The 25178-nt window shown below is 39.8% G+C and overlaps 1 protein-coding gene across 4 annotated transcripts in view; it reads left to right on the top strand.

Moving 5' to 3' along the window:
• Positions 1–3844: 3844 nt before the first annotated feature.
• The window catches only part of LOC132101667 (voltage-dependent calcium channel subunit alpha-2/delta-1), a 94932-nt gene continuing 73598 nt past the window's right edge, over positions 3845–25178 (top strand). For all 4 annotated transcript variants that reach the window (XM_059506782.1, XM_059506780.1, XM_059506784.1 and 1 more), the window contains exons 1-3: positions 3845–4294; positions 14411–14492; positions 14716–14832. In XM_059506782.1, the coding sequence (XP_059362765.1) occupies positions 4173–4294; positions 14411–14492; positions 14716–14832 (321 nt within the window). In that variant the 5' untranslated portion in view covers positions 3845–4172. The remainder of the gene's footprint in view (positions 4295–14410; positions 14493–14715; positions 14833–25178) is intronic.

Here is a 25178-nt window from a genome sequence, read left to right as displayed (position 1 = left end):
GAGAATCTCGAAGTAAAAGAGGAAATGAGGGAGAAATAGGTACCCTGACTCATCCGCGCCTCGTTATCCTCTCAGCATTTTTGTCAGGGCTAAATTAAAGAACTCAAGACGGCGTTACAAGAACGATAACAAGTCCTGCCACCACACAAAGGAACTACCACTCATCAGTATAGCCTCAGGTTTGTTTCAAAGCAGGAGAAACAAGAACCACAGACTCTGAGGGAAGTGTTGTAAGCATCCTTTCTCTTCTCTCTCTGGGTGATGTGAGGCAGGGCATGTTGCCATGGAGACGAGGGTACAGGGGTAGGAGGACCCAGGGGAGTGATGTAGCTCGGATAGCAGGAGTGTGTGATACTCATCATCCTCAGTTCAGCAGAGCATGAGAAATGCTTGTTTTCGATCCGTCTAATCAGCCAGCTTTACTTTGTAATGCTGTGCAAATGAGAACGCTTTCCCTGAAAATCGAACGAACGCCGCTCGCGACTTTTAGCTCGATAGCTGTCGCAGAACTGCTTTGACAAACGTCTTATATCTTAAGTTAATTAGCTTTCTCAAAACTCTCCCAAGAGGCAGTGCTGTGTTTTGTTTAAGGCATAATCAACGCGTAGCTAGAGTTACCGAAACCAGGTTGTAATAAAAACATAAATGCACAGATTATAGCTCCAGTTTTAATAAACGTAGTTTTTTTTTCTTGCAACGGACAGCCAAATATGATAATTCTCACGGGAAGGACCCCCGTCATATAATTTAAAAGGCAATTATATTAATTCCATGTATAACCCCCCAATTTACAGTGTAAAAATAACTAGAATATGTAAAGATATTATTTGTTAAATATTTAGTTTTTTTTTTTACATCATTTCACTTATACTTACTACACTGAAAAGAATTTCAGAAATTCAGAAAAAATTTTAAAATAATATTTTACAGTGTACTGTACTGTTAGATGTATTATTTAAATCCAGTTTTATTTTTTATTTATTAAATTATTTAAATATTTTATTATTATTATTATTATTATTTACAAGTATTATTATTATTATTGTGTATTTAGTCTTTTTTATCTTATTTATTTATTTATTTATTCATTTTGTTATGTATAAACTTCACAACTAACCTAGAACCAGGCAGGGCTATTATAGTTAACTGAAATTAAAACAATGAAAAATGTTGTTACTTGTTACTAAAAAAAAAAATAATAAAAAGTAAAAAATAAAATTAAAAATAATAATAATAATAATAAATACTAAAAATTACAAAAGGACATAACAAAATAACTAAAATTTTCAAATTCAAATGAAAACGGAACACATAAAAATAAAAACTAATTCAAAATATTAATTAAATTAAATTAAATCTCATAATTTGTGAATGCAGTTGTATCTGTAGCTTGGGTTAAACTAATAAATTTTACTTGGTTGGAACAGCAGGTACGGTAATATGTCTCCATTGGTTTCTCTGTTTTGCCACGGGATTTACACAAGCTTCAGTCTGGATCCAGAACACCTGAGAAGAGATGATGCTGACCCTCAGAGGACCCCAGATGATGCTAACCCTGAAACAACATATAGAACTAGCAAATATTGCTACAAGTGTGATTGCATCATATAATGATTGTTGTAGATAGTGTTCGTCTTGTATAAACAGTCACCACTGATAAGCTACTACTAAATATTGTATAAACATAATTTTCTATAAAGTTGCTTTGCAATGATTTGTATCGTAAAAAGCACTATACAAATAAATTTGAATTGAATTAATAAAAATTCTAAAAGTATCTTTATTATATAAAATAACATTGTCAAGCACTGCCTTGCACCCCTCTAGTGTGAAAACCCCTGGTCTAGACATACAGCTAGAGAATCTCCTGACGACATTTAATAAGCTCGGTCATTAGCTTTTACTGAACAGCCCACGGTCAAGCCGCAGGCGCTCTCAAACACACCAACACTCTGCCGGCACATAAAGAGTTTCATCCTCAAATGCACCTGGAAGGTCCTCGGAAATGCTTTTAATGCACATCGATGTCTAATACAGTTCACCGCCAGAGCCTCTTGTGTTCAGGCCTGACCCCATAAACACAGAACTGTCTGAAAAGAGTTGGGTGAACACATTAATCTGGTAGCAAGCAAAGTGCATGTGCACTCCACTTCCCAGTATCCTTTAATCATCGTCTGGGCCATGCATAAGAGGAAAGAGGTCACAACAGTGCTGTCTATTTAAGACCTATTGGGAGTTTTAATGAGAAAGTGTGTTTTTGATGATGGGACGGCATCTTTTCATTTAGTCGAGTGCAGGCCCAGAGCTTTTATCCTGGTTTGTTATGTAGTTGGCTACTCTTTTCTATTTGAAGCTACCACAGGGTCACGCTGTATCTCTTCTCTGCAGTGGTGCATCAGTACAAAACCTCCTCTAGGCCCTATTGGATCCGCGGTTCGATGGGATGGATGGGTGCTAATGGACCTGCATACAGACCAGGGAACAAAAGCACAAGGCCTCTCCTATTATAGAGCTTGCGCTCTCTCGCAGTCTCGCGCCCTGTTGCACGCGCCTCGCTTTGACACTCGTCGTTGCCGCGGAGAGCGCGGTTGCTAGGCAACGGGTAAAAGCCGAAATCCCTGGGTAACTCGCCTCTTACTGCCCCGACCTGCCTCCCATCCCTGCTCGCAGACTTATTAACTTTATTTCACTGGGAAGGAAAAAATAGTATCTAATTTTAACGAGCATTATAGCCATATAACTCGGCTGTGATTTATAGCTGTGCCTTATATTATATATATATATATATATATATATATATATATATATATATATATATATATATATATATATATAAATTGGATGCTGTGCATGCAAGATATATAGACGAATGTATTTATGAATAAGATGCATCATTCACTGATGCCCTAAATGAATAATGAACGAATACTTGTGAAAAACAAGCTAGATAGAGCCTTTTATATTGATCAGATTCAAACAAAAGCATAAAAATGCAGTGTATTTCAGGCAACAGTTGATTAAATAGCTCACCGTGTTTGCATGTACTGTAGTTTGGGTTTGAGTTATTTTAATAATAATAATAATAATAAATGTTATTACAATATAATGTGTATAATTATATTAAAATGTAATAGGCTAATATAAATATAAGAAATATGTTTTCATGTGGAATTATTATATAAAATGTTTATCGTTTATATAAAAATATATATAAATAAAATGTTTCATGTAGAATGAAGGTAACTGTTTTTATTTAATATATTGTTGCTGATTATGTTATTTTGTTGATGTTTATTATTATTATTATTATTATTATTATTAAATAATAAATATAATAATAATTTATACTTATAAACATGTTAGGAATTTTTAGTAGTAGTATAGATTTTATAATCATTTATGTAATTTATATTAAAATAAATATTCTATCAAATAATAGATTAAACAAAATTATTATTATTATTAATTATTATTATTATTATTATCAGTAGTAGTAGCATTAGTAGTATTGCATGCAGATGGCGTTTAATAATATAACATTAATGTATTTATAAATGTTGTGTAGCCATAAGTATCATATAAAATATCAATTAAAAACAACTATTTTTAACAAATTTTTGCAGTTTATTTCTTTATGTGACAAAAACCCTATTGTTCTCAATTAAAAATGTAGGCATGCCAAATCTTCTTAGTTGTCTTTCAGTGGGTATCAAGGCACTTTCGTACGAATTCTCAATTGATTTCAGGAGGGTGTTACTTAGTATGTGTGGAGGAAGTATAAGAGGAGGAGGGGGGGGGGGGGGGGGGGCTGGTGAGGGTTGCATTGCATGAAGATCCAGAAGATCCGATGAAAGATAGCAGGCTTCTGCAATAAGAGGGCAAGAGAGAGAGGGGTGGGGGCAGAATGACGCTGATTCTGGGCTATTGATCTCTCCCTCCCCTCTATACGGGGTCAGTAGTTTGATCAGAGCGCGCGCAGGATCACACAGAAGAGCAACACGCGCGCTTTTGTAACATGAGGCGGCGCGTATAGAGCCATCCAACAGGACACTCATCACCAATCCGATCCCGTCTGTCTCTAGCCTGATGACGGGAAATAATAAGATTATCCAGCAGGACAGGAGAGCGACGCGTTATATCTCTGGAGAAAAGTAACTGGTGTGGCTTGACAGATGATGGTGCGCTCGAGATCAACAGATCTGGCCATGAATCCGTTCAGAATCTCCGTGCTGATGATGTTCCTCTTCGCATCTGTTCATATCTCGTGCCCATCGCAGTTCCCCAGTCCGCTCATGTAAGTACTTTGACATTGCTGTGTGTGCAGAAGAGCGTCACGGTGTTTCAACTGTTGATTAAAACGCTTTTTTTTCTTTCATTCATCCGCTGTGTGTCTGTTTGAACGTGCTTAAGTGTGATTTTAAGTTTTTGTGAGTGTGTTTATCGTGCCGGATGCATAATACAAAAACTATTTATTTAGTTGTGTGCTGTTTACAGTGAATTTAACGCATCGTATGTAATCAGTATTCCAGATTTTTTTTTCATTATAAATAATAATCTACGTCTACATCTATTTGCCCCAATAATGGTCAATAACGTCTGAACGCCTGTAACGTAGCCTACATGTAAACCTATAGACAATATATACATTCTGTTCAGTGTTTTTAAGGGGTAACGTTGTTTAATAATAAAGCAGACAAATTCAAAATCGATATTATGAATTATGTTAAATGATTGGGGGCAGGATACATTACTTCTCATTATCGATTTGTTCCTCAAGGCATGGAGTAATTCACTCGAAAATGACAATTCTGTTATTATTCACTCACCCTCATGCTGCTCCAAACCCGTTTCACATTCTTCTGTGGAAAAACAAACAAACAAAACAAAATCTTTTTTTTTTTCATGTAAGTCTTTTCCATGCAAGACTGCACAACTGTTAAGATTTAAACAAAGGAACAAAAAGCACCTTAAAGTGTTCTTTATGATCTGTGAATGAAATCCCAAGCCTTCTGATTATGATCTTCACCTCCAGTGATCTTGAGAGCCTGTGAGACTGAATCAGTGTGTCAGAGTTGAAATATGATTCGTAAAAGAATCAGTACCATTTGTGAGCTGGTTTAACCAAAAAGAACTGGCTCAAAAGAATGATTAATTCACTGCCCCAGTTCTTAAAATCTGACTCAGCAATCTGTTCACAAAGAGAGATGTGTTCACTCTCAATCTTTTACATTATTGGTGAATTTTGACGAATTAAGGTCTGTTAATCGTGCAAACATATAGTGTGTATGTGTTTAACTTTATACTGACACTAATCTTAAGGTTAAGCCAGGTTAAAGCTTTTACCTCATGTGGTTTTCATTTCACTTTCACCTTATGTAATCTTTTGCCATGATTTAAGGTTTTTCCCTTTACAAATATAATTCAGCATGAGACATTCAACTGAAAATAGACTTATTTTACCTTACTAAAGATGTCCAGATTGTTTGCCCAAATGTTTCTTGAATAAAAGTTCAATGTATTGCATAACAATATTCAACGTAAGTGCATTGTGACCATGTATGGCAAACAAATGATTGTGTTTGTGAGAGACCGATTGGTTGAGCATTTTTCTGTTTTGAGCTGGCAAGTCTTTTGTTAACCTGATATTTAAATGAGTCTGTATAGTAAACAAGTTATATCTTATGCAAAAAGAACGTTTAAACTGTTGTGGATGTGCACGATTGTGAATTTGTACAGAAGGCCCATTGCTGTTCCCCAGCTCAGTACACTGAAGTATTCCTGTTGTTAGCGTGTTTCAGGACAGATGCTTCTGAGATTAATTGCCCTTATTGTCTGCACTGCTGCTAAAAAAACTGATTGTTTCACCAGGTGGTTGTGACAGCAGAACAAGAGATTTGTCAATTTCCTCACTGTTATACAATCTTAACATGCCACAGATTTTTACATGCTCTCATAAATCTATAAACTGTCATTTCTGAATGCAGTAATAGACAGAATTGGTGTATTTTTACATTGTGACTGTGGTCTCACATTGTGTTTTATTGCATGGTGTGAAGAGCATTAATGCAATGCATTAAGATAACGATTTACAAAGATTATGTAAGAAGCTGGACCTTTTTATTTGACCAACTGTTTGTTCTGCACTAGAACATGCATTCAGGAAAAACAAACCTCTTGGGTGGCCTTAACAGATGTAGATCAACATTTATAATGGCCGTAAAAACCAGGATATAATTGTTTCGCATAACAAGTGCTTTTGTTAAATGGGCTCTTCAGGTAGTTGTCTGAGAATCTGCGTCAATAATGCATTGCTTTAAAATAATGAAAGAGAACAATGTGCCTCTGTGTCATTTTCTGTTGTTGAAAAGGTTTCCTTGAAAAGGTTACAGCAGAATAGTACAGTGTAAATTAAAAGTAAGGGAAAAAGCTTCAAGCAATGGATCACCACAAATTGAAAATTTGCTGAAAGTTTACTCACCCTCAGGCCATCCAGTATGTAGATGAAAATGTTTCTTTATTGGAACAGATTTGGAGAAGTTACTTGCTCACCATTGGATACTCTGCAGTGAATAGTGCCGTCGGAATGTGAGTCCAAACAGCTGATGAAAACATCACAAGTAGTCCACACACTCCAGTCAATCAATTAAAGTATTGTGAAGTGAATAGCAATTATTGTTTCTGGCTAAAATGTGAGCACTCTATCCATAATATTGCTTTTGCCAGTGAAAAGTCGTCTTGTCTGAATCAGGAGAACAATATGCTCAGAAAAAAGCACTGTATACAAGCAAAAACAGTTCTAAAAAATGTCAGTGAATTTTGATGTGAGAGGAAAACAGTTAAAACATTCTAATAATGGATTTGTTTGCTTCAAACACATAGCTTCTCACTTCACAAGACGTTAATTGATGGAGTCATGTGGATTGGTTGTTTTATTGTTATGTTTTATCAGCTGTTTGGACTCTCATTCTGACGGCACCCATTCGCTGCAGAGTATCCAATTGTAAACAAGTGGTGCCAAATGTCTCCTAATCTGTTCCGATGAACTACATCTCGGGTGACCAGAGGTTAGGTACATTTTCAGAACTGTTTTTTGAACTGTCCCTTTAAGATTTTTTTTTTTTCTTCTTTAAGTTAACATATTTAACCATCTCCTCTAGTAGTGAGAGATACTGTAAATTATTAATATATGTGTATCTGTCAGTTTTTATTTTATTATAAATATATCACAGTGTTTTTTTTGCATATACTGTCACGTCTGGTGTACAGAACACACAGGAGAGAGAACCAATAGCGGGTATGCCTTTTATTAGGGGTTAATCCACAGAGCATAAACAGTCCAGGCGTGAGTCGAAAACCGGAAGAGCAATCCAAACATAAACAAACACGACGGCAAGGCAAGGCAAGATGACGGGCAAGAATTAACGTACAACATTAAACAAGGACTCCGTGACTGAGACTCAGACAGACCAGGTATAAATACACACAAGGATGATGGGGAAACAGGAGACAGGTGGGGAACACAATCAATACCTAAACAAGGAGGAAGGTGACCAAATAAGGGAGACAGAAAGTGATAAGGTGATAGACACCGTGAGAAGGAGGACATCTAGTGGACACCCAGGGACACAACCCAGACACTGTGACAGAACCCCCCCTCTACGGAGCGGCTCCCAGACGCTCCACGACAGACACAAGACAGACCAGGAGGGAGGCGGACAGGTGGAGGCTCAGGGGGAGGGACGGAGGGCCAGAAAAGAAAGACATTGGAAACAGGCACCAGACAGTAAACACAAAACAGGAAGACCAGGAGGGAGGAGGACTGGAGGAGGTTCAGGGGGAGGGATGGAGGGCCAGACTACAGAGAGGAACGGGGACAGGAGTAAATACAAAAACAACAGACCAACACAACATGAAGCCCCCCCAGGGCGGGGCAGAAGACCACCATGTCCGTGTGGTCAAAGCAAAAAGCCCCCCAGGGTGGAGCCGAAGACCACCACGTCCTCGTGGTCAGAGCGGAAACCCCCCAGGGTGGAGCGGAGGACCACCACGTCCTCGTGGTCGACGCCAGAGTCCCCCAGGGCGGAGCGGATGACCACCACCCCCCTGTGGCCGATGCCGGAGTCCAACAGGCCCGAGCAGCAGCCCACCCAGTGACTTGACTTGACTCCGAACGTCCCACGGTGACCCGCCCTGACCCCGGAAGGTCATCAGTGGCTGGTCCTGACTCTAGACCGGTCTTGGGCACCGAATCGGGAACGGCCTCAGGCACGGGCACCGAATCGGGAACGGCATCGGGCACCGCCTCGGCCTCGGGAACGGCATCGGGCACCGCCTCGGCCTCCGGAACAGCCTCGGGCACCGCCTCGGCATCGGGCACCGCCTCGGCCTCGGGAACAGCATCGGGCACCGCCTCGGCATCGGACACCGCCTCGGCCTCGGGAACAGCCTCGGGCACCGCCTCGGCCTCGGGAACAGCATCGGGCACCGCCTCGGCCTCCGGAACGGCATCGCGCACCGCCTCGGCATCGGCCTCCGGAACAGCATCGGGCATCGCCTCAGCCTCCGGAACAGCATCGGGCACCGCCTCGGCCTCCGGAACAGCATCGGGCCCCGCCTCGGCCTCGGCCTCGGGAACAGCCTCGGGCACCGCCTCGGCCTCGGGGACAGCATCGGGCACCGCCTCGGCATCGGGCACCGCCTCGGCCTCCGGAACAGCCTCGGGCACCGCCTCGACCTCGGGAACAGCATCGGGCACCGCCTCGGCCTCCGGAACAGCATCGGGCACCGCCTCGGCATCGGCCTCGGGAACAGCCTCGGGCACCGCCTCGGCCTCGGGGACAGCATCGGGCACCGCCTCGGCATCGGGCACCGCCTCGGCCTCGGGAATAGCCTCGGGCACCGCCTCGGCCTCCGGAACAGCCTCGGGCACCGCCTCGGCCTCGGGAACAGCATCGGGCACCGCCTCGGCCTCCGGAACAGCATCGGGCACCGCCTCGGCCTTCGGAACAGCATCGGGCACCGCCTCGGCATCGGACACCGCCTCGGGCACCGCCTCGGCATCGGCCTCCGGAACAGCATCGGGCACCGCCTCAGCCTCCGGAACCGCATCGGGCACCGCCTCGGCCTCGGGAACAGCCTCGGGCACCGCCTCGGCCTCGGGAACAGCCTCGGGCACCGCCTCGGCCTCGGGAACAGCATCGGGCACCGCCTCGGTCTCGGGAACGGCCTCGGGCACCGCCTCGGGAGCGTCCTCTGGGCTTTGAGGAACGGTAGACGCCTGTCTCCTCCTCCTCCGTCCTCTATGTTGGCGAGTCGGCGACACCTCGTCTGGAGACTCAGGCGTTGAGTCGGCCATCTTGTGCTGTGGCGCTGGGCTGGCGGCCATCTTGTGCTGTGGCTCTGGGCTGGCGGCCATCTTGTGCTGTGGCGCTGGCTCCGCAGCCATGACATTAACCGTCTTGGGAATCTCTAGGATCTTGGACAGCGTAGCGAAATAATCCAAGAAGGAGTCAGCGGCCCTCCTGGGCGTTGGCGCTGAGCTGGCGGCCATCTTGCACCGTGGCGCTGGGCTGGTGGCCCTCTTGTGCTGTGGTGCTGGACCCGCGTTCCTCATGGGCAGTGTCGCTGGCTTTCTCCTTCTGCCCTGGTGAGACGGCGGCTCTGGTCCCTCCCACGTGAGCCCAGAGTCAAAGGGGAGCCATGGTGGAGAGCGGTGCTGGGCTTCCTCTCGCCCACCTCCCCCTCGGCGCCCTCCCCTGGTCCCGCGAAACACGACCAGGCGGGTTCCCTCAAACTGAATGCCTCTCTCCCGCTCGGAGGCTGGGGAAGAAGCGTAACTCGACATACCGCTGGGTCTCAAAGTGACGGAGTCCTTCTGTCACGTCTGGTGTACAGAACACACAGGAGAGAGAACCAATAGCGGGTATGCCTTTTATTAGGGGTTAATCCACAGAGCATAAACAGTCCAGGCGTGAGTCGAAAACCGGAAGAGCAATCCAAACATAAACAAACACGACGGCAAGGCAAGGCAAGATGACGGGCAAGAATTAACGTACAACATTAAACAAGGACTCCGTGACTGAGACTCAGACAGACCAGGTATAAATACACACAAGGATGATGGGGAAACAGGAGACAGGTGGGGAACACAATCAATACCTAAACAAGGAGGAAGGTGACCAAATAAGGGAGACAGAAAGTGATAAGGTGATAGACACCGTGAGAAGGAGGACATCTAGTGGACACCCAGGGACACAACCCAGACACTGTGACATATACTGTAGCTCATTTTTGCTTCCCACAATTAGTTTTATTTTATGTGTTTTATATGTTTTATTTATGTCTGTTCTTGGATGTACAACGATTGTTGAAACCATTGCTGTGGGAGAGAAAGAAAAGGTGTGAAAACAGCAAAAAACTAATAAATAAAACACCATCGGCTTTCCCTCCCATCTGTGCCTCAGATACACTTATAAAGGAAGTGAGACTACTCAATAACTAATCCACTCAATTTGGAGCGACATAATCCACACTGCTCCTCTTGTAGTATTAGTGCAGAAACAGGCTTTTTGGAGAGGAAACTGAGGGAGGATTCCCACAGAGAGATGACGCAGGTGATCACTGTGACTGTGTCCTCTTGACAGCCAGAGACACCTGTCCCTCAGTCCCACACTCATCCACTTACTGATACAGAGACACCACTCAGCTGTGGAGAGGACAAGATATATGTTATGCTGTAATAAGCTTGTAATAAGTTTGTTTAGGAGGACTTAAAGGAGCAGTTCATCCAAAAAGGAAAATTCAGTTGTTTACTCAGTCTCATTTCATTAGCTGTGCAAATTTTGTTTTATTATTGTTATTTTAAAATAGAATTTATAATAGCTCTGCTAACAAGCAGGCCAAAACCTGCATATTATATCCAGCATATCATGTGACAATGAAGACTTGAGTAATGACTAAAAAAATTCAGCTTTGTCATCACAGGAATACATTGTTTTAGGAATTGTAGGAATGTTTAAGCTATCCGCAACATGTTTTTAAGAAAGCAACAATAACAGTATTCGTCAAAGTGTGCAAGGTTAGTTGCATTAGAGGTTTGTTTTATCTGTCTTAACTGACCCAAGTCTGACTGCTATGGTGCCCCCTTAAAAAAATAGTTGCATGGTTCCTTAGAACCTTGCATTGTTCCCAGCAGCAACTGTTTAGTGTAAGCTTAGACATAAGTTCTTTAAAAAGAAAAAAAGCTTAGAGTCACAGTTCTGTTCCCCTGTCAGATGAGCGTTAATCCTCAGCCTGTAAAGGGATTAAATAGCTTATTATAGAGGAGCGCCGGGAAATCTCTGAATGGACCTTGGAAATGGAAGTGAATGAAAGCACACATTCACTAAAGTAAACTCATTACGATCACTGACAAATTACCTTTTTAGCAGAATTCATCTAAAGTACTGTGGCTGTTTCCTTTGACTAGACATTTTACCTACTGTACTAGATAGACATATCTTTTCATTCAAGAATGCAGTTGGATGTACCTTTAAAAGATGCATGAACAGTTAGGTAACACTTAACTTGTATTATACATTATAAAAGTTTTATTTTTGCATTAATTATGCCTCAACATCATGGCTACACCTTTAAAGAGTGAAATGCATTAAAACACATTATAATCAACCAATTTTATGCATAGTAAGAAACCTGCAAGTATTGTAGTATATTTTAACTGTGATTAAAATGAAGTACTTTCATTATACTATACAATAGGCTTCAACTTAAAGGAATAGTTCACCCAAAAATGAAAAAAAAAAATGCTGAAAATGTACTCTCCCTCAAGCCATGCCAGATGTAGATGATCTTATATGCACAAATATGCACAGATCTAGGCAAGCACATTTACAAATAAGAACAATCTAAAACAGTTCTAAACATATATGTTGGTCAATTTCGATGTGGGATGGACATTAACTGGCAGAATCGTTATTTTGAATTATTGATTCATTATGTGCTCATATTTTGACTCATATTTGTTAAAACGCCTTAATGATGAATTCATTTCTTACAAACAAACAGTTTTTCACTTCACAAGATGTTAATTGATTGGCCTTGTGGTTATTTATGGATTATTGTGATGTTTTTGTCAGCTGTTTGGGCTCTCATTCTGACGGCACCCATTAACTGCAGAGGATCTATTGCTGAGCAAGTTATGTAATGTTACAGTTTCTCCAAATCTGTTTAGACGCAGAAACATTTTCTTTTTCTTTTTTTTTTTTTTGATTAAACTATTCCTTTGAGTGCTTCTTACATCTGCAGACATTTAGACTTTGTTGCATTAGTACATGAGCCATGGTGGTTGTGAGAAACTTTGTTTATTCTTCCACCATAAAACCTGGCAGCGTGTATGTGGTTGTAAGTTTACTAGGTAGTGTGCAACATTATGTGAGCCAGCTAAAGCCCTGTGTTTGTGGAGAAGGTCTGACTGGTAATGGCTTATTTACAGGTTGTTTTAAAGAGTATGAGGGACTTTACATTGCTGGAGGCATAGTTGCAAACAGGACATTTTGACTTAGCAGACTTAGTGCAGAAAAAGTTCTGGTATAACCATATCTGTCCACCTCTGCTTGTTAGAAAGCACCTCAGCGAACGGATTGTCTTATTGCAACCTATATATGTGCTTCTGTGTTTTCAGCCTCTGAGGAAAAACGCCTATGACAGAAGAATAGAATGAGCACTAGAGCAGAAGAATGGAGGAGCCTATATTAAATTCAAAATTCTTTGCAGCCCATCTATCTTTTTTTCACTTCCTTTTCCAAATTCGGTTTTGACCCCAATACAGAGAGCACCAGAGGGTTCTATTATATTAGTACTGACGGTCTGGGTTCACGACTTAAACTTGGATGTCTGCTGTGAATATGTGTGTTTTTGTTCTTTTGGGAAAGAGAGTAAGACCATGGCCTTCTCTGGTATCACAAAGACACTGGACATTTGCTCCTCAGCTTCTTTTATGCAGACAGCTGACTTTTGGTCTCTGACAAAAATAATACATAAGAGGGCAGAATGCTTTACTGAATATTTCATTTGTTTTCATATTTTCAATTTTATTAATATATTTTTGTGGAAACAGTGACACATTATTTGTAAATTATATTCATAATTTTTTTTTAAAGGAAATTAAAAGTTTTATTTAGCAAGGACACATTTCCTCAAAAATAAATGAATAAAAATAAATACATAAACAAACAAATAAATGAATAGCTAAAATATAAAATGTATACTGAGTAAAAACAAATGAGTGTTAAGGATCACAGTTTGTCAGAAAGACAGTTCTTCGAAAGATGATAGCTCTAGTTTTCCCACGGACTTCACACTTCGCAAACACCTCCTGAATTTCTCATCGTGGTTTGGGTAATTTTAGATCTGTGATCACAGAGGCCATGAAAGACATGTGACTTCTTCCTGATGTCCATGAATTCACTCTTCTTTTTCATCTTGCAGTGCAACATCAAGGAATATCATGAAGAAAAAGAGTTTCCATCAAAGTGTGGTTGTACATTGTGTGATTAATTATTAATATTAATTGGATGTTATATAACCATGCGGAGCAGTCATTGGAACCAGTGACTTCTCTGAATTTTGTCTTGTAGAACAGGTCTGCAATCATGTACAGTTTATAAGATTTATAACATGAATTGCATGTTAAAGATGAAAGATTTTGCTTTCTCCAAATATAAATACTTCAAAATATGGAAGAGTAACACTTCGAGGTTAGTTTTTTATGTTATTCTGCAGATGCATTTCATTTTGTACATTTGTGCTTTTATAGGTGCCGTTTCCACTCATAACTTCTTTGTGTTTGTACAACCCTTCTTCTGATATGTTTGACATGCCCAGGTTTATTGTGGATTTGACTTGCTTGATCGATTTTTGTGTCATCTTGATCAAACAAATGAGCCATTTGTTTAGTTCAAACAGTTAGGTTAGGTAGGGTCACACAAACTTCAAAATAAAAGCACAGCATTTACAAAACGCCACAAACGGTCCCTAAAGCCATTTCTGAGGTACATGTTTGTGCTTGAAGCATTTTGTGTTTGCTCTGAAGGACACATTTTTTGTGTGTTCACCAGGTTATTCATCTTGAGGACTTGCATGCAGTGTGCTAACTGACTATTTAGTCATTTGTAGCTGCTTCGTGCTATTTATAAAACGTGCATATTAAAAGCACCTGTCATGGGATCGCATTTGCTGTAACTCTTCCATACTGCAAATTGCTTTCGATATGACTCACATATGTAGCTGTCTTCATGACTGGGGCTTAGTTACTTCATAAAAACTTGAATTGTTTTCCATCACATTTTCTGACCCCTCCAGGTATATATTTCGATTGCAACTGTGTATTTAATATGAGTGTTTGTGTTTGCAGGATAAGAGAATGGGTAGATCAGCTGCAGCAGGAGCTGGTTTCTCTAGCAGACACAGCCAGCGCTGGAAATAATCTAAGACAGGTCAGAGGTCCAAAGGCCTTCACACTATACCATACACACACACCCCTGTACATGTTGATGTATGTGTACTTTAATGCGTATTCAGCCCAACAAATCATAAGCGAGAGTTAAGCCTCAATAAAAGCCTGCTTAATTATCAAAACAATCATTACCGGTAAACCATAATCTCGTTACCTCATTACCAGAGTCCCTAATGAGTGTCTTTTTCTCTCCGTTATGGCAGATCTTTATGGATAATCAGAATTATTTCACTGTGAAAACCAATAATGCGGCACAGCTTGTGGAAACAGCGGCACGGAATATAGAAAATTTTTTGAAGAAGCGAGCCGCAGCTCTAGAGGTAAGACCATCCTGCTTTATTTGATTATGATTGCATGAACATCAAAAGATGTAAAGGACATATGTAAATATATATATATATATATATATATATATATATATATATATATATATATATATATATATATATATATATATATATATATATATATATATATATATATATATTAGGGGTGTAACGGTTCACAAAATTCACGGTTCGGTTCGATACAATACACTGGTGTCACGGTTCGGTTCGGTACGGTTCGGTACGTTTTAGATACAGCAAAAAGAAAAAATTAGCAGATGTTATGTTTTATTTATTAAAACTAACAAAGTATGTTTTTTTTTTTACATTGAACAATGATGGAGCTATTCTTTACCCATCTTCTATGGTGTTTTCTTAGCAGCATACTGTATAAAACAAAAACAGCTCCTTATAAAAAAAAATGAAAATGTTATATTAGTTATGAACAAATACAAAGATGTAACTTTTTATATGGAACTCTATAACTCTTTATATTGAGTGTGTTTTTACTCAATTGGTTCTCTATAGGGCTTATGTTTTTTGGAACAAAGCAGGAATTACGGTCTGTCTGAAATGAGCTCGTGAAGGAATATTGTAACGGGGCTCAATTACATTAAGCATGTTCTTAAAACCTACGTTTTCCACTACAGCACAGTTACTCATTGCGCGGCTCGCGAGCCTCATGCGGCTCGTCAAGCTATACCTGGCGGCTCGCATAGTAGCTTACAGTATCACACTGCCACTTGCCTTCAGAGCATGTGAGGCAGGAGCGAGCTGGAAGCGAGCGGGCGGATCTTGGACAGAGCGCAGAGCGGCAATTTCAAAAGGACGGTGGACGGAGCGTCGCATTTCCCGCTCCAATTTCGCTCTGCTCACACCACGAGTCTGAAGCATGCTCATTCAAGCCTGACCCTGAATCCATTAGTGTTGCACAGTCATCAACAGGAGACTATTTTCAAGCAAAACTCGGCTCAATAATGGAGTTCAAAAAGTAAAATGAGAATTCATACAGGTGTAGCCTATCAATATAAGTCGCTCTGGAGTAGCCTATAAGGCGCATCAGTCAAAAAATGTGCCATGAAGAAGAAAAAACATATAGGCCTAGCCTCGCACTAGACTATAAATCGCATTTATTTAGAAATGTATATAAAAAAAAATATTTTTATTAATTGTATCTTCATTTTAATCAAGGTTTCATCAACCAATTGTCTGGATTTAATAAGAAGTAAATAGAAAATAGATAACCACGATACGAAGGAGCCGGTGTGAACCTGGAGTTTGTCTCATGAATGAACCAAAACTCAGCGTATAGCCTACTTGCCTCACAGACCCGACAAATAGGCTATATATAAAGCTTGAAATGTCTACTTTTAAACAAAACAATTCAAAACGAAAGAAAACAGACTGCTCTCCCTCCCGTATGAAATGTGCATTTCTCTCAGGCGCGTTCACTACTGCGAAGATCACGAGTCAGCATCTTTCTAGCCGACAGACTTAAAAAAAAATTAAATGTCTTCTGCTATATTTTACATATTCATAATCATTAATTTTGCCGGTTCGTTGTGACAGCTTTTAGGTGCCCTTAAATGTTACATGAATGCATCAGCACTGAAAACATAGAGATTTTTTTTTCTTTTGGGGGCATTTTGTTTGACATGCATGCCAGCTTTCGCTCATCCCACTATTAAAGTAAATCTGTTCTTAAACGAAAATGTATTGGCCGTGTTATTTCTTTTTTGTGGGATGTCCAATTTAGAAATGTAGAAATGCACATTTGCAAAGGTGACTTAGTATGTTGTCGTAAAAGTGGCTCGCCTTTTGATTTTGCTCTGCCAATGTGGCTCTTGTGAAAAAAATAGTGAGGATCACTGCACTACAGAGTAAGGCGCTCGCTCACTCAGTACGCGCTGAAGGCTCGTTGCAAAATGGCTTATGCGTTTAACAGACCAGAAATAGAAGATCCTCCAATAACCAACAGGGGTGCGTTCTCCGATAACGTTGTCTCTTAGCGCGCTACGAAGACTCACCTTAACTACAGATATACCTTTCCTACGTGTGTTCTCCGAACTATACCTTAGGATATTGCTTAAGGTAAACCTTCTTAAGTTCGACCTTAGCAGGCGCTGTTCATGATGGAGGTGCTGAATAGGTTGATATCGACGCCTCGATGATCGATTGTGCGCTCTTTCCTTCACAGTGGTATAGGTAAAGTATTGAGAAAACAATGTTCTTTATAAAGAAGCGTTTTAGAAATAGTACAAACTGCATTTATCGGGGCTCATTGAAACATGTAAATACAGAAATAAATATGAGTATGTGTTTATAATTTAGCAAGTGTGCAATACCAAACCCTCACGGCCATAAGTGTGTAAATGTTCTCCACAACGTATGCTGATTATCCACCAGCCATGTAGTTGACGTACACTAACTGGCTCCGCGGACGGTGCCGTCTTTGATTTAAAACGAGTACTCGCTGTCTCGCTGCCATAGCTATAAAGTTTATGTAAACTCATCTTTCTTTATATAGACTCCTAAGCCTTTTCTGTCAAATGGTTCGCCAGCTGATGTGCCTTAGGATAGTAATTAAAAAAGCTAACAATTAGTGTATGGAAACTTTATTAATGAAAACACTTCCATACACTGGGTGTAGTAGGCTATAACAACTCAAGTATTTTATGTGTAAAATTTTAAAGTAAAGTAAAAATGTAATTTTAATACTAAATCCGATTTTATAATAAATATTCATATAAAATTTTCTATGTGTAATTAAACTGCGATGTAAAAAAACTTTTTGTGTAGTGGTGGCCACTAGCGGTATGAACCGTAAGCAGCGATAAGGTATAGCTAAGAGCGCTCCAGACCAACCTTACAAACGTATGACTTACAGAAGGTATACTTAACTAAGAAGGTTTCGGAAACCACATATTAACGATAAGGTACTTCTTAAGGTACAACTTAAGAACGACGTAGCGTTAAGGTAGTTTCGGAGAACGCACCCCAGGTCTGGTGTTTGGGTGCACTTTGGATTCCCTGCTAAATGCATTGGCCATTTTGCAACGCACTTCAGCGTGTATTACTGAGTGAGCGAGCGCCTGACTGAGTTGCCTAACATAAACGTATAAGTTGGTGTTTTTTTCTTCCTTGGGGGGTGTCAGGGGCGTTGCCTGTTACGTCGTTTGGGTTATTGGGCTACCTTGTTGAACACATATCATTATATTTCACAATTGTTTTTATTTTCCAAATATAATTAATTAGTCCAACAAACCGTTCGGTCCACAATGCATACCGCGTACCGAACCGAAAGCCTCGTACCGAACGGTTCAATACGAATACGCGTATCGTTACACCCCTAATATATATATATATGCCTTTGTATTTATAATATATACATAGTACACACAGTATATGTGCATACACAAACATTTATTTTGGATGCTATTAATAGCGTTTAACAACAGTAATTTTAAATAATTAAAATGTGCTCTAAATATGCCTGACAAGGCATAAGTTACACTGAATGACATTATTGTGGTTGTCTTCTGTGAATCATGGTGAAAATATATGATAGTCATTATTTTATGCTCAGTAAAAGATCTAATTAACTTGGACACATTCTAATGAAATTAAAAAAGTTAAAGCTGTATTAAACTTTTATTTTTTTGATGCTTGAAAATACCATGTAATCAAGAGCCAGTGGTCGCAGGTGTACATTTAGAAAGCTTGTTGAGTTGCTTGTTTGGAGTTGAACAGATGCCCCATAGACAGCAAAATAAAATAGCATCTACCCTCTTGAGTGCTCGTACTGACCTGTATCTCATCTAAGCATCATTGATGTGTGTACTTTTGTTCGCATATGTGCATCCGCGCAGACGCCAGCTGGCATATCCTTTGGAAAGATGGATGGACGGATGCCAGCGGGTTATAATTGTTATCAGCCTTTGAAAGATTCTGGGTGTCTGCGCCCACTGCAGATGTGTCGGGCTTTCCCCGCTTCACTGATGCCCGTCTGCAGACCTGGAGGGGGTTTGGCATGGCTGCTGTGTTTGTCTACCCGTGCCTCCATTAGCATGCAGAGGAAGTCTCAGTGGTGGTCAAGGCTGTCGGGAGATGATTGTATTAGTTTGTGTGAATAATATTGTTGTCTTTGCAGAGAGGCAGGAGAGAGAGAGGGATGTTTGGACTGGTCCTTCTCAGCCCATTACTCAGGTGTTCTCTCATCTTTTAGAGACAGACAGACAGGCCTTTGGGAATGTCCTCGCTCTTTCACTCACATCTGTCTCAATAACACACTCGTGTGCTTGTTTTTCATCCCCCACATCTTCCAGCCTCCCCAGAACACTTAACATTGACTTAAATGTTTCACTAGAATAGATTTAATCTTTTTTAGCTCACAATTTGTCACACAATTGTCTTGTGTATACGGACAGGAAGATTAGAGCGGGCCGATGGAGTGATGGTTTCATTTGAGGTTTTGCAAGACTGAATATTGATTCCTTTTCTTTGGTAATGCCACAAGGAGTTTGTTTACTAAGACGCTAATGAGGAGATGTTTTGCTTCTGTACTTAAGTTGTGTATGAAGGCTGATTGCGTAAACAGTATTGATTGCTTTTATTTATACTTTGACTTCTTTTTGTGGCGAAGTGTGAGGATTAAACTTTGGCATGTAACTCATTCTGTTGTCCGTGCTTTGGAACTGAATGACGTCTCAAATCAGATGTATGCTCTTGCTTTGCATTAGCATTCAGGTTTGATTAGCATTCAGGTAGTGGCCTATCAAGTAAGCAGAAAAAAAATCCTGATAGGAGAGTTTTATTTTAGTATTACTTGTAATATATGTTTATTAATATTTTGAAAAAGCTTTTTATTTTTCATTTTTAATAAGATTTTATTAAAAAAGGGAAATATCTGCACAGTTATATTAGTATTATTTGGATTATACTTTTATTAATATTTTGAATTAGCCTTTTAGTTATAATTTGAATGCAATTTATAAATTTTATTTCATTTTGCAATTAATCTACTTGACACTAATCCTGCTTTCCTAATTTAATTTGAGCCTCATTTGTGTTATTTTTTTATGATTACTTTCTGAAAATCTTCCATTGACTAAAATGTTTGGTATTGGAAATCTGACAGTGATGACTTACTTACATACTGAATTGTAATTAGTCTTTTGCATTCATTTGCATACCAAATGGTAATGTGGCTTTTAATTTTTTTAATTTTTTGCATCTATTTAACCTTCTACTTGCCTTTATACACTACAAAGGAGATGGTGTCAGGCTGTGTGCTAATTCTCATGCACAGCTGACAAGATTCTGAGATTTTATTTGGCTTTTCATTAACAGAACTAAAGCTTAAAATCTAATCTTGGCTAAAAATTTTATACCATTCTTTCTCTGCTTCACAGCCGCTGCTATTTCCTTAAGAAAATACAAATTTATTTTTCACCACATTGTTTTCCAGTTTTTTTTTTTGTGTTTTTCTTTCTTTTTTTTCTAGTGATTGATGAAAATTTTAATCGCAGGCATAGCTTCCCCTAGAGCTGTCGTCAGCTGACTAAATAAAGAATTGCTTTACATCTGTCTCCTTGTTTTTCTCAGCCACTGCACCATTCTGAAAACACAGACACAAGTCCTCAGCCTTCTCAGCTCCAACCTCTGTGATCTGCTTTGATAATACAGATGAAACGCAGTGTGGCTTGGTTTCAAGCTTGAGAACGTATGTTTGTTTGTGTGTCACATGTGTTCTCTAGGTCTTTTCCCCATTCTGGTGTGTTTTTAATATTTGAAGGTTAACAGCTACTAGATAATAAGCCGCAACCTCTCACATGTGGCGTGTGTGTATGTTGTTAGGTTTATGACTGTTTACCAGTAGACAGCTTTACCTTTTCCTGGGGTCCGTTCTTCGTACCTTGCTTAATACATCTGAGATGATTAATTAAAGTTTATTAATCAAGTTATCTGCATCTCTTTTGCACCACCAAGCCACTCCCATAATAGCTGTCCTCACTTAAATTAATGCATAACTCACATTAATTGTATAGAATGTGTTATAAAATAATTATTTCATCACAAATACATCTTTCAATGAGTAAACCTGGAGGTGTCTATAGTAGGTGTTATAGATGACTACACAACATTATAATATTTTTGTGTACATTTTTAAATTATCATTATTGTAAATGATTTTCCCTTGATCAGTAGACATGCATTTGTGAGTGTGTTGATTAGAGTATGTAACTGCGCAAGCATTTAAGCTAAACTTCCATAGAAATGAATTGAAAACGCTTGCTCCATGCCAGTGAAAACGCATGCAAGTCTTTAAGCCAGGTTACAAAAAATTATCTCACTCATCTTCAGTTGTAACTGTATTTGATTTTGTGTGTCCAGAGGTGTAAGTTGATCGGTCCAGTGGCCTGGTTCGTCTGAGACAAGTCTGGTCTCAGCCCTGCGTTTGATACTGTCTGCTTTGACATGCATTATTAAACAGCCCTCTCCTCCCCTTGATCAGCACTGTATCTGAGATAACCAGCCTCCAGCCGGCCACACTCATTCATGTGTGTTGGTGCTCAGCAGGTCGCTCTCTTAAGTGGCTGTACTGAGCTGCAGGGTCATGTCGCACGCTGGGCTCAGGAAGGGTCCTCTCCACCTTCTGTACATCCTATAAATCCCATGACTTCAAATTATTTCAGATGCATTACAGAGACCAGACTTCCCATCATATGTTACTGTTTGCGGTTTGCGCCTACAGTCCAACTTTTCCCAGCTAGTGAAATGTTTACCGCCTAATTAAAAGGCATTTCTTCCATCTGTGAGATGAAGTCCCTTTTTTTTTTTTTTTTTTTTAATTGTCTTCTCTAGACTGTGCATATTTGTCTGCTCGGTCCAGCTAAGTAGACAGTGAAATGTTTACTGCCTAATTGACTTGCATTTCCTCAATCTGTAGAGGGGGCTGTTCGGATTTCCACAGTTCTGTCCATATTTTCCTGTTAAGGGATCTCAGAGGAGACCATGTTGAATATCACACTGAGAACCAATCAGAATTACTGCGGAAATTATTGCTTCTAGGCATGGCACTTCAGTAAATATGCTTTTTGTCATGCAGTGGAAGTTGTAATTTTTCACCTAATTGTTATCTACAGAAAATCAGAGTGAATAATTCACCCCCCTTCATGTTCCTATAAATAATAGATGTGAGGCATTTGTTTGAGAATAGTTAGATCACTGCTATACACGTGCAATAGGAGAGGTTTGTGAGAGGGAGATGCATAGCTAGATCAGATCATTTTGTCTCATAGAATCATTCAATGTTCAGCTAATTGGAACTTTACTAGAAATGTTCTGCATCTTTGCAACCATTTTTTTTGTCTTTTATTTACTGTATAACATTAAACATTTTTTTCTTTCTTTCTTTGATTTAGTGGTGAAATATGACCCTGGTTTATGAATCATACTCTGTTCTTGACCCGTTTAATATTATTGAGATTATTACAGTGCTAGTGGTGATATCCAAGCAATGTGGCCTTTGTCCTCCAGCTGTCGTTGTGTTGGTGTTTATTAAGCCTGGCCATGTTATTTCTGTTTTATCATGGGTTGTGGATCTTCTCAAAAAATGAATTATTAATGTAATTTTTGTATGTGGCTGTTTGTAAGAGCCATGTGAAAAGTTATTAAGCTGAATAATTTATAATAAATTCCCTTCATGTGTGTATGAGGGAGAGAATAGTACATGCAGGATTGAAAAGAGAAATTAATTAGTCATTTAGGGTTGGCTTGAGGCAAAGCTAGTGTCTCTTTACATTCTGTCTTCCTTCCTTACGGACTTCGTTTGACACTTGAAATGATTTCTCTTTCCCGTGTGCATACATCCCAGACTGCCTGTTCTCTGCTATGTCAGATCATTAAGCAAAGCTAAAGTGTGATCCTTCTGACACCGTCTCAAATTGGGATCCTTTACCTCCAGGCGAAATATGTCCTTTCGTATAGACAAATGGCATGAAGTCCACCCCAGAGGAGACTTTTATTGCTCAAAGTTAGCTCTTTCTGCTTGGAAGACTTAAAGTCAGCATGAAATAAAAATTTATGTATTTTTTTTTTTTTTTTATAACTTTCTTGATACACATTCCTGGTCTAACTGTGCAAAATTCAACAGGTTGCATTATACTAAGTGAACATTAATGTTTTTGTGATCTTTATCAAATAAATATTTTGCCCTGCCTCTGAAGCAACTTTTTTGGCTGACATAACCTATACGATCATGTTAAAGGTGTAATAGGGGATCTTGGAAAATGCTAACATTGGCACTGAAAGTGAGCATCCCACCCTCCCTGCAATTTGCATCCAAAGCCACGCCCCTGAATGCATTTATGCTCACAGATCAGAAAACCAGAAAACCATTACTACAATAGGCTACATCAGCGGTTCCCAATTCCAGCCCATGTTCCAAAATTAAGTAAACCCTTGCTCTGGGAGTAGGGAGCAATGAACATGGTGTAGGGATCATATCGATTGGAACACAGTTCATACACGTAGCTCACTTCTAATGAGATGGTAATCTGAATCAAGTGTGTTAACTAAGCGAGACATGCAAAATATGTGTGCTAGGACTGGAATTGGGAACCGTTGGGCTACATAATGTTATTCACCAGCGAGAAAACTTTAAAAGTACTACCATACCAGGAAGGAAGACAGGGTTGTTGATGTTTGTCTGCCATTCTCGCGCTGTCTGCACAGTCTGCGTGAATGCGCTGATGACATAACCTGTCTGCACAAACAGTGTGCGCAGAGATACAGTATGCAGATACATATGTTGACAGGCAGGTAGGAAAGCCATTTAAAATCCTCAGACCTCGGATGTACATTTTAGTGATGCACGATAAATATCGGCCAATAATGAATGCACAACTTGTCAGTAAAGCCGATTCTCGAATCACCGTTTAATTCCATCAGGTGTGTAATTTCACATAGAGAAGCTGTTACTATATAGCACCGTTGTAATTATCGGCCGATATTTATTGTGTACCCCTAGTACATTTCTTGGTCCTGCGCCCTCCACAAAATATATATACAGATATTGCTATAGGGATGTGACGAGACTTTCAGCCAGCATAACAAAATTGCAAATGACATTTCATGTTGGTAATTCTCAGATACACTACCAATCACAGGTTTAGAAACGTTAGAAATGAAATGTTACATTTTGTTTTGTTTTTGAAAGAAGAGTCGTTGTTTTCTACAACTGCGTTTATTTGACCAAAAATAATGTAATATACAAAAATATAATTAAAATTTTAAATAACTGTTTTGTTTTTGAGCAAACACTGAATATGTGTGCTCTCCAACATAAATCTGGACATTTTCACACATATCTGCCAGACTGTGATATCGGTTATGTAATCTAACGTCTATCAGACGCCACTTATCTGGTGTCATTGGCTCTATTTTCAGTGCCGTTATATACAGAAGTCGTATCGTGTCTCAGTTTATTGGTGTTTCATCTCGTTATGTGTGTGTGTGTGAGTGTGTGGGACATCAGCTTGCATCCGTATGTGTGTGTGTGTGGCTTGTAATGAGTGTGCTTGATTACTGAATCTGTGTGTCTGGAGCAGATGCTGCCTTTCGTCCTCCTGTGAATATCTTCACATCAAACGAGAGCGGCCCAGAGGAACTTTCACTCGCATTCACACATGTAATCAACCGTTGGTGCCACACAGTGCTTTTCAAAGCACAGGCCGACACGGAACGCAGTCTAGAATGACATAGGATGCTATAACGTAGCATAGCATGATTTAACGTGGCACAGTTTGGTGAAATGTGTTGTATAAGCAGATGGGGTTGTCTTGAAACAATCACGTTCTGATGTCTGTGCAAGAGTCCAGCAGTTTCATATCAAAGCACGCTGTGTACAGAGGATTTTTAATAAGCCCAGACGGCTCAGTGACATCTGTGTTATATTTTGTTGGTTATTTTTCTTCTTTCTCTACTATAGTTGTTAATTCACAGCTCAGATTCTCATTTAATTGACATGTTATCAGGCCTGGAATGCTTATTTATGCTGTTTATGGAAGGAATGACGCTTTTATACAGGATTTCAAACTACTATCCGCATGCAAACAATGATTTAAAGATGATGTGTGGATGTGTGTGTGTGTGTTCCTATCACATCTTAACAGTTCATGCAAAAATTAAAATTGCTATCATTTACACACCCTCATGTTATTCCTTTCTTCCAAAGGTCACAAAAAAGGAAATATTCACACTGCTCTTTTCCATTAAGTGAAAGGGAATGTGTGAAAGGGAACAACTCGTGTTATTTTCTAATTTACACATGAATATTT

This window comes from Carassius carassius, chromosome 23, assembly GCF_963082965.1.
Source record: "Carassius carassius chromosome 23, fCarCar2.1, whole genome shotgun sequence".
NCBI classification, from domain to species: domain Eukaryota; kingdom Metazoa; phylum Chordata; class Actinopteri; order Cypriniformes; family Cyprinidae; genus Carassius; species Carassius carassius.
Note: the sequence above shows the minus strand (reverse complement) of the source record. Positions and strands in the feature narration are given on the sequence as shown.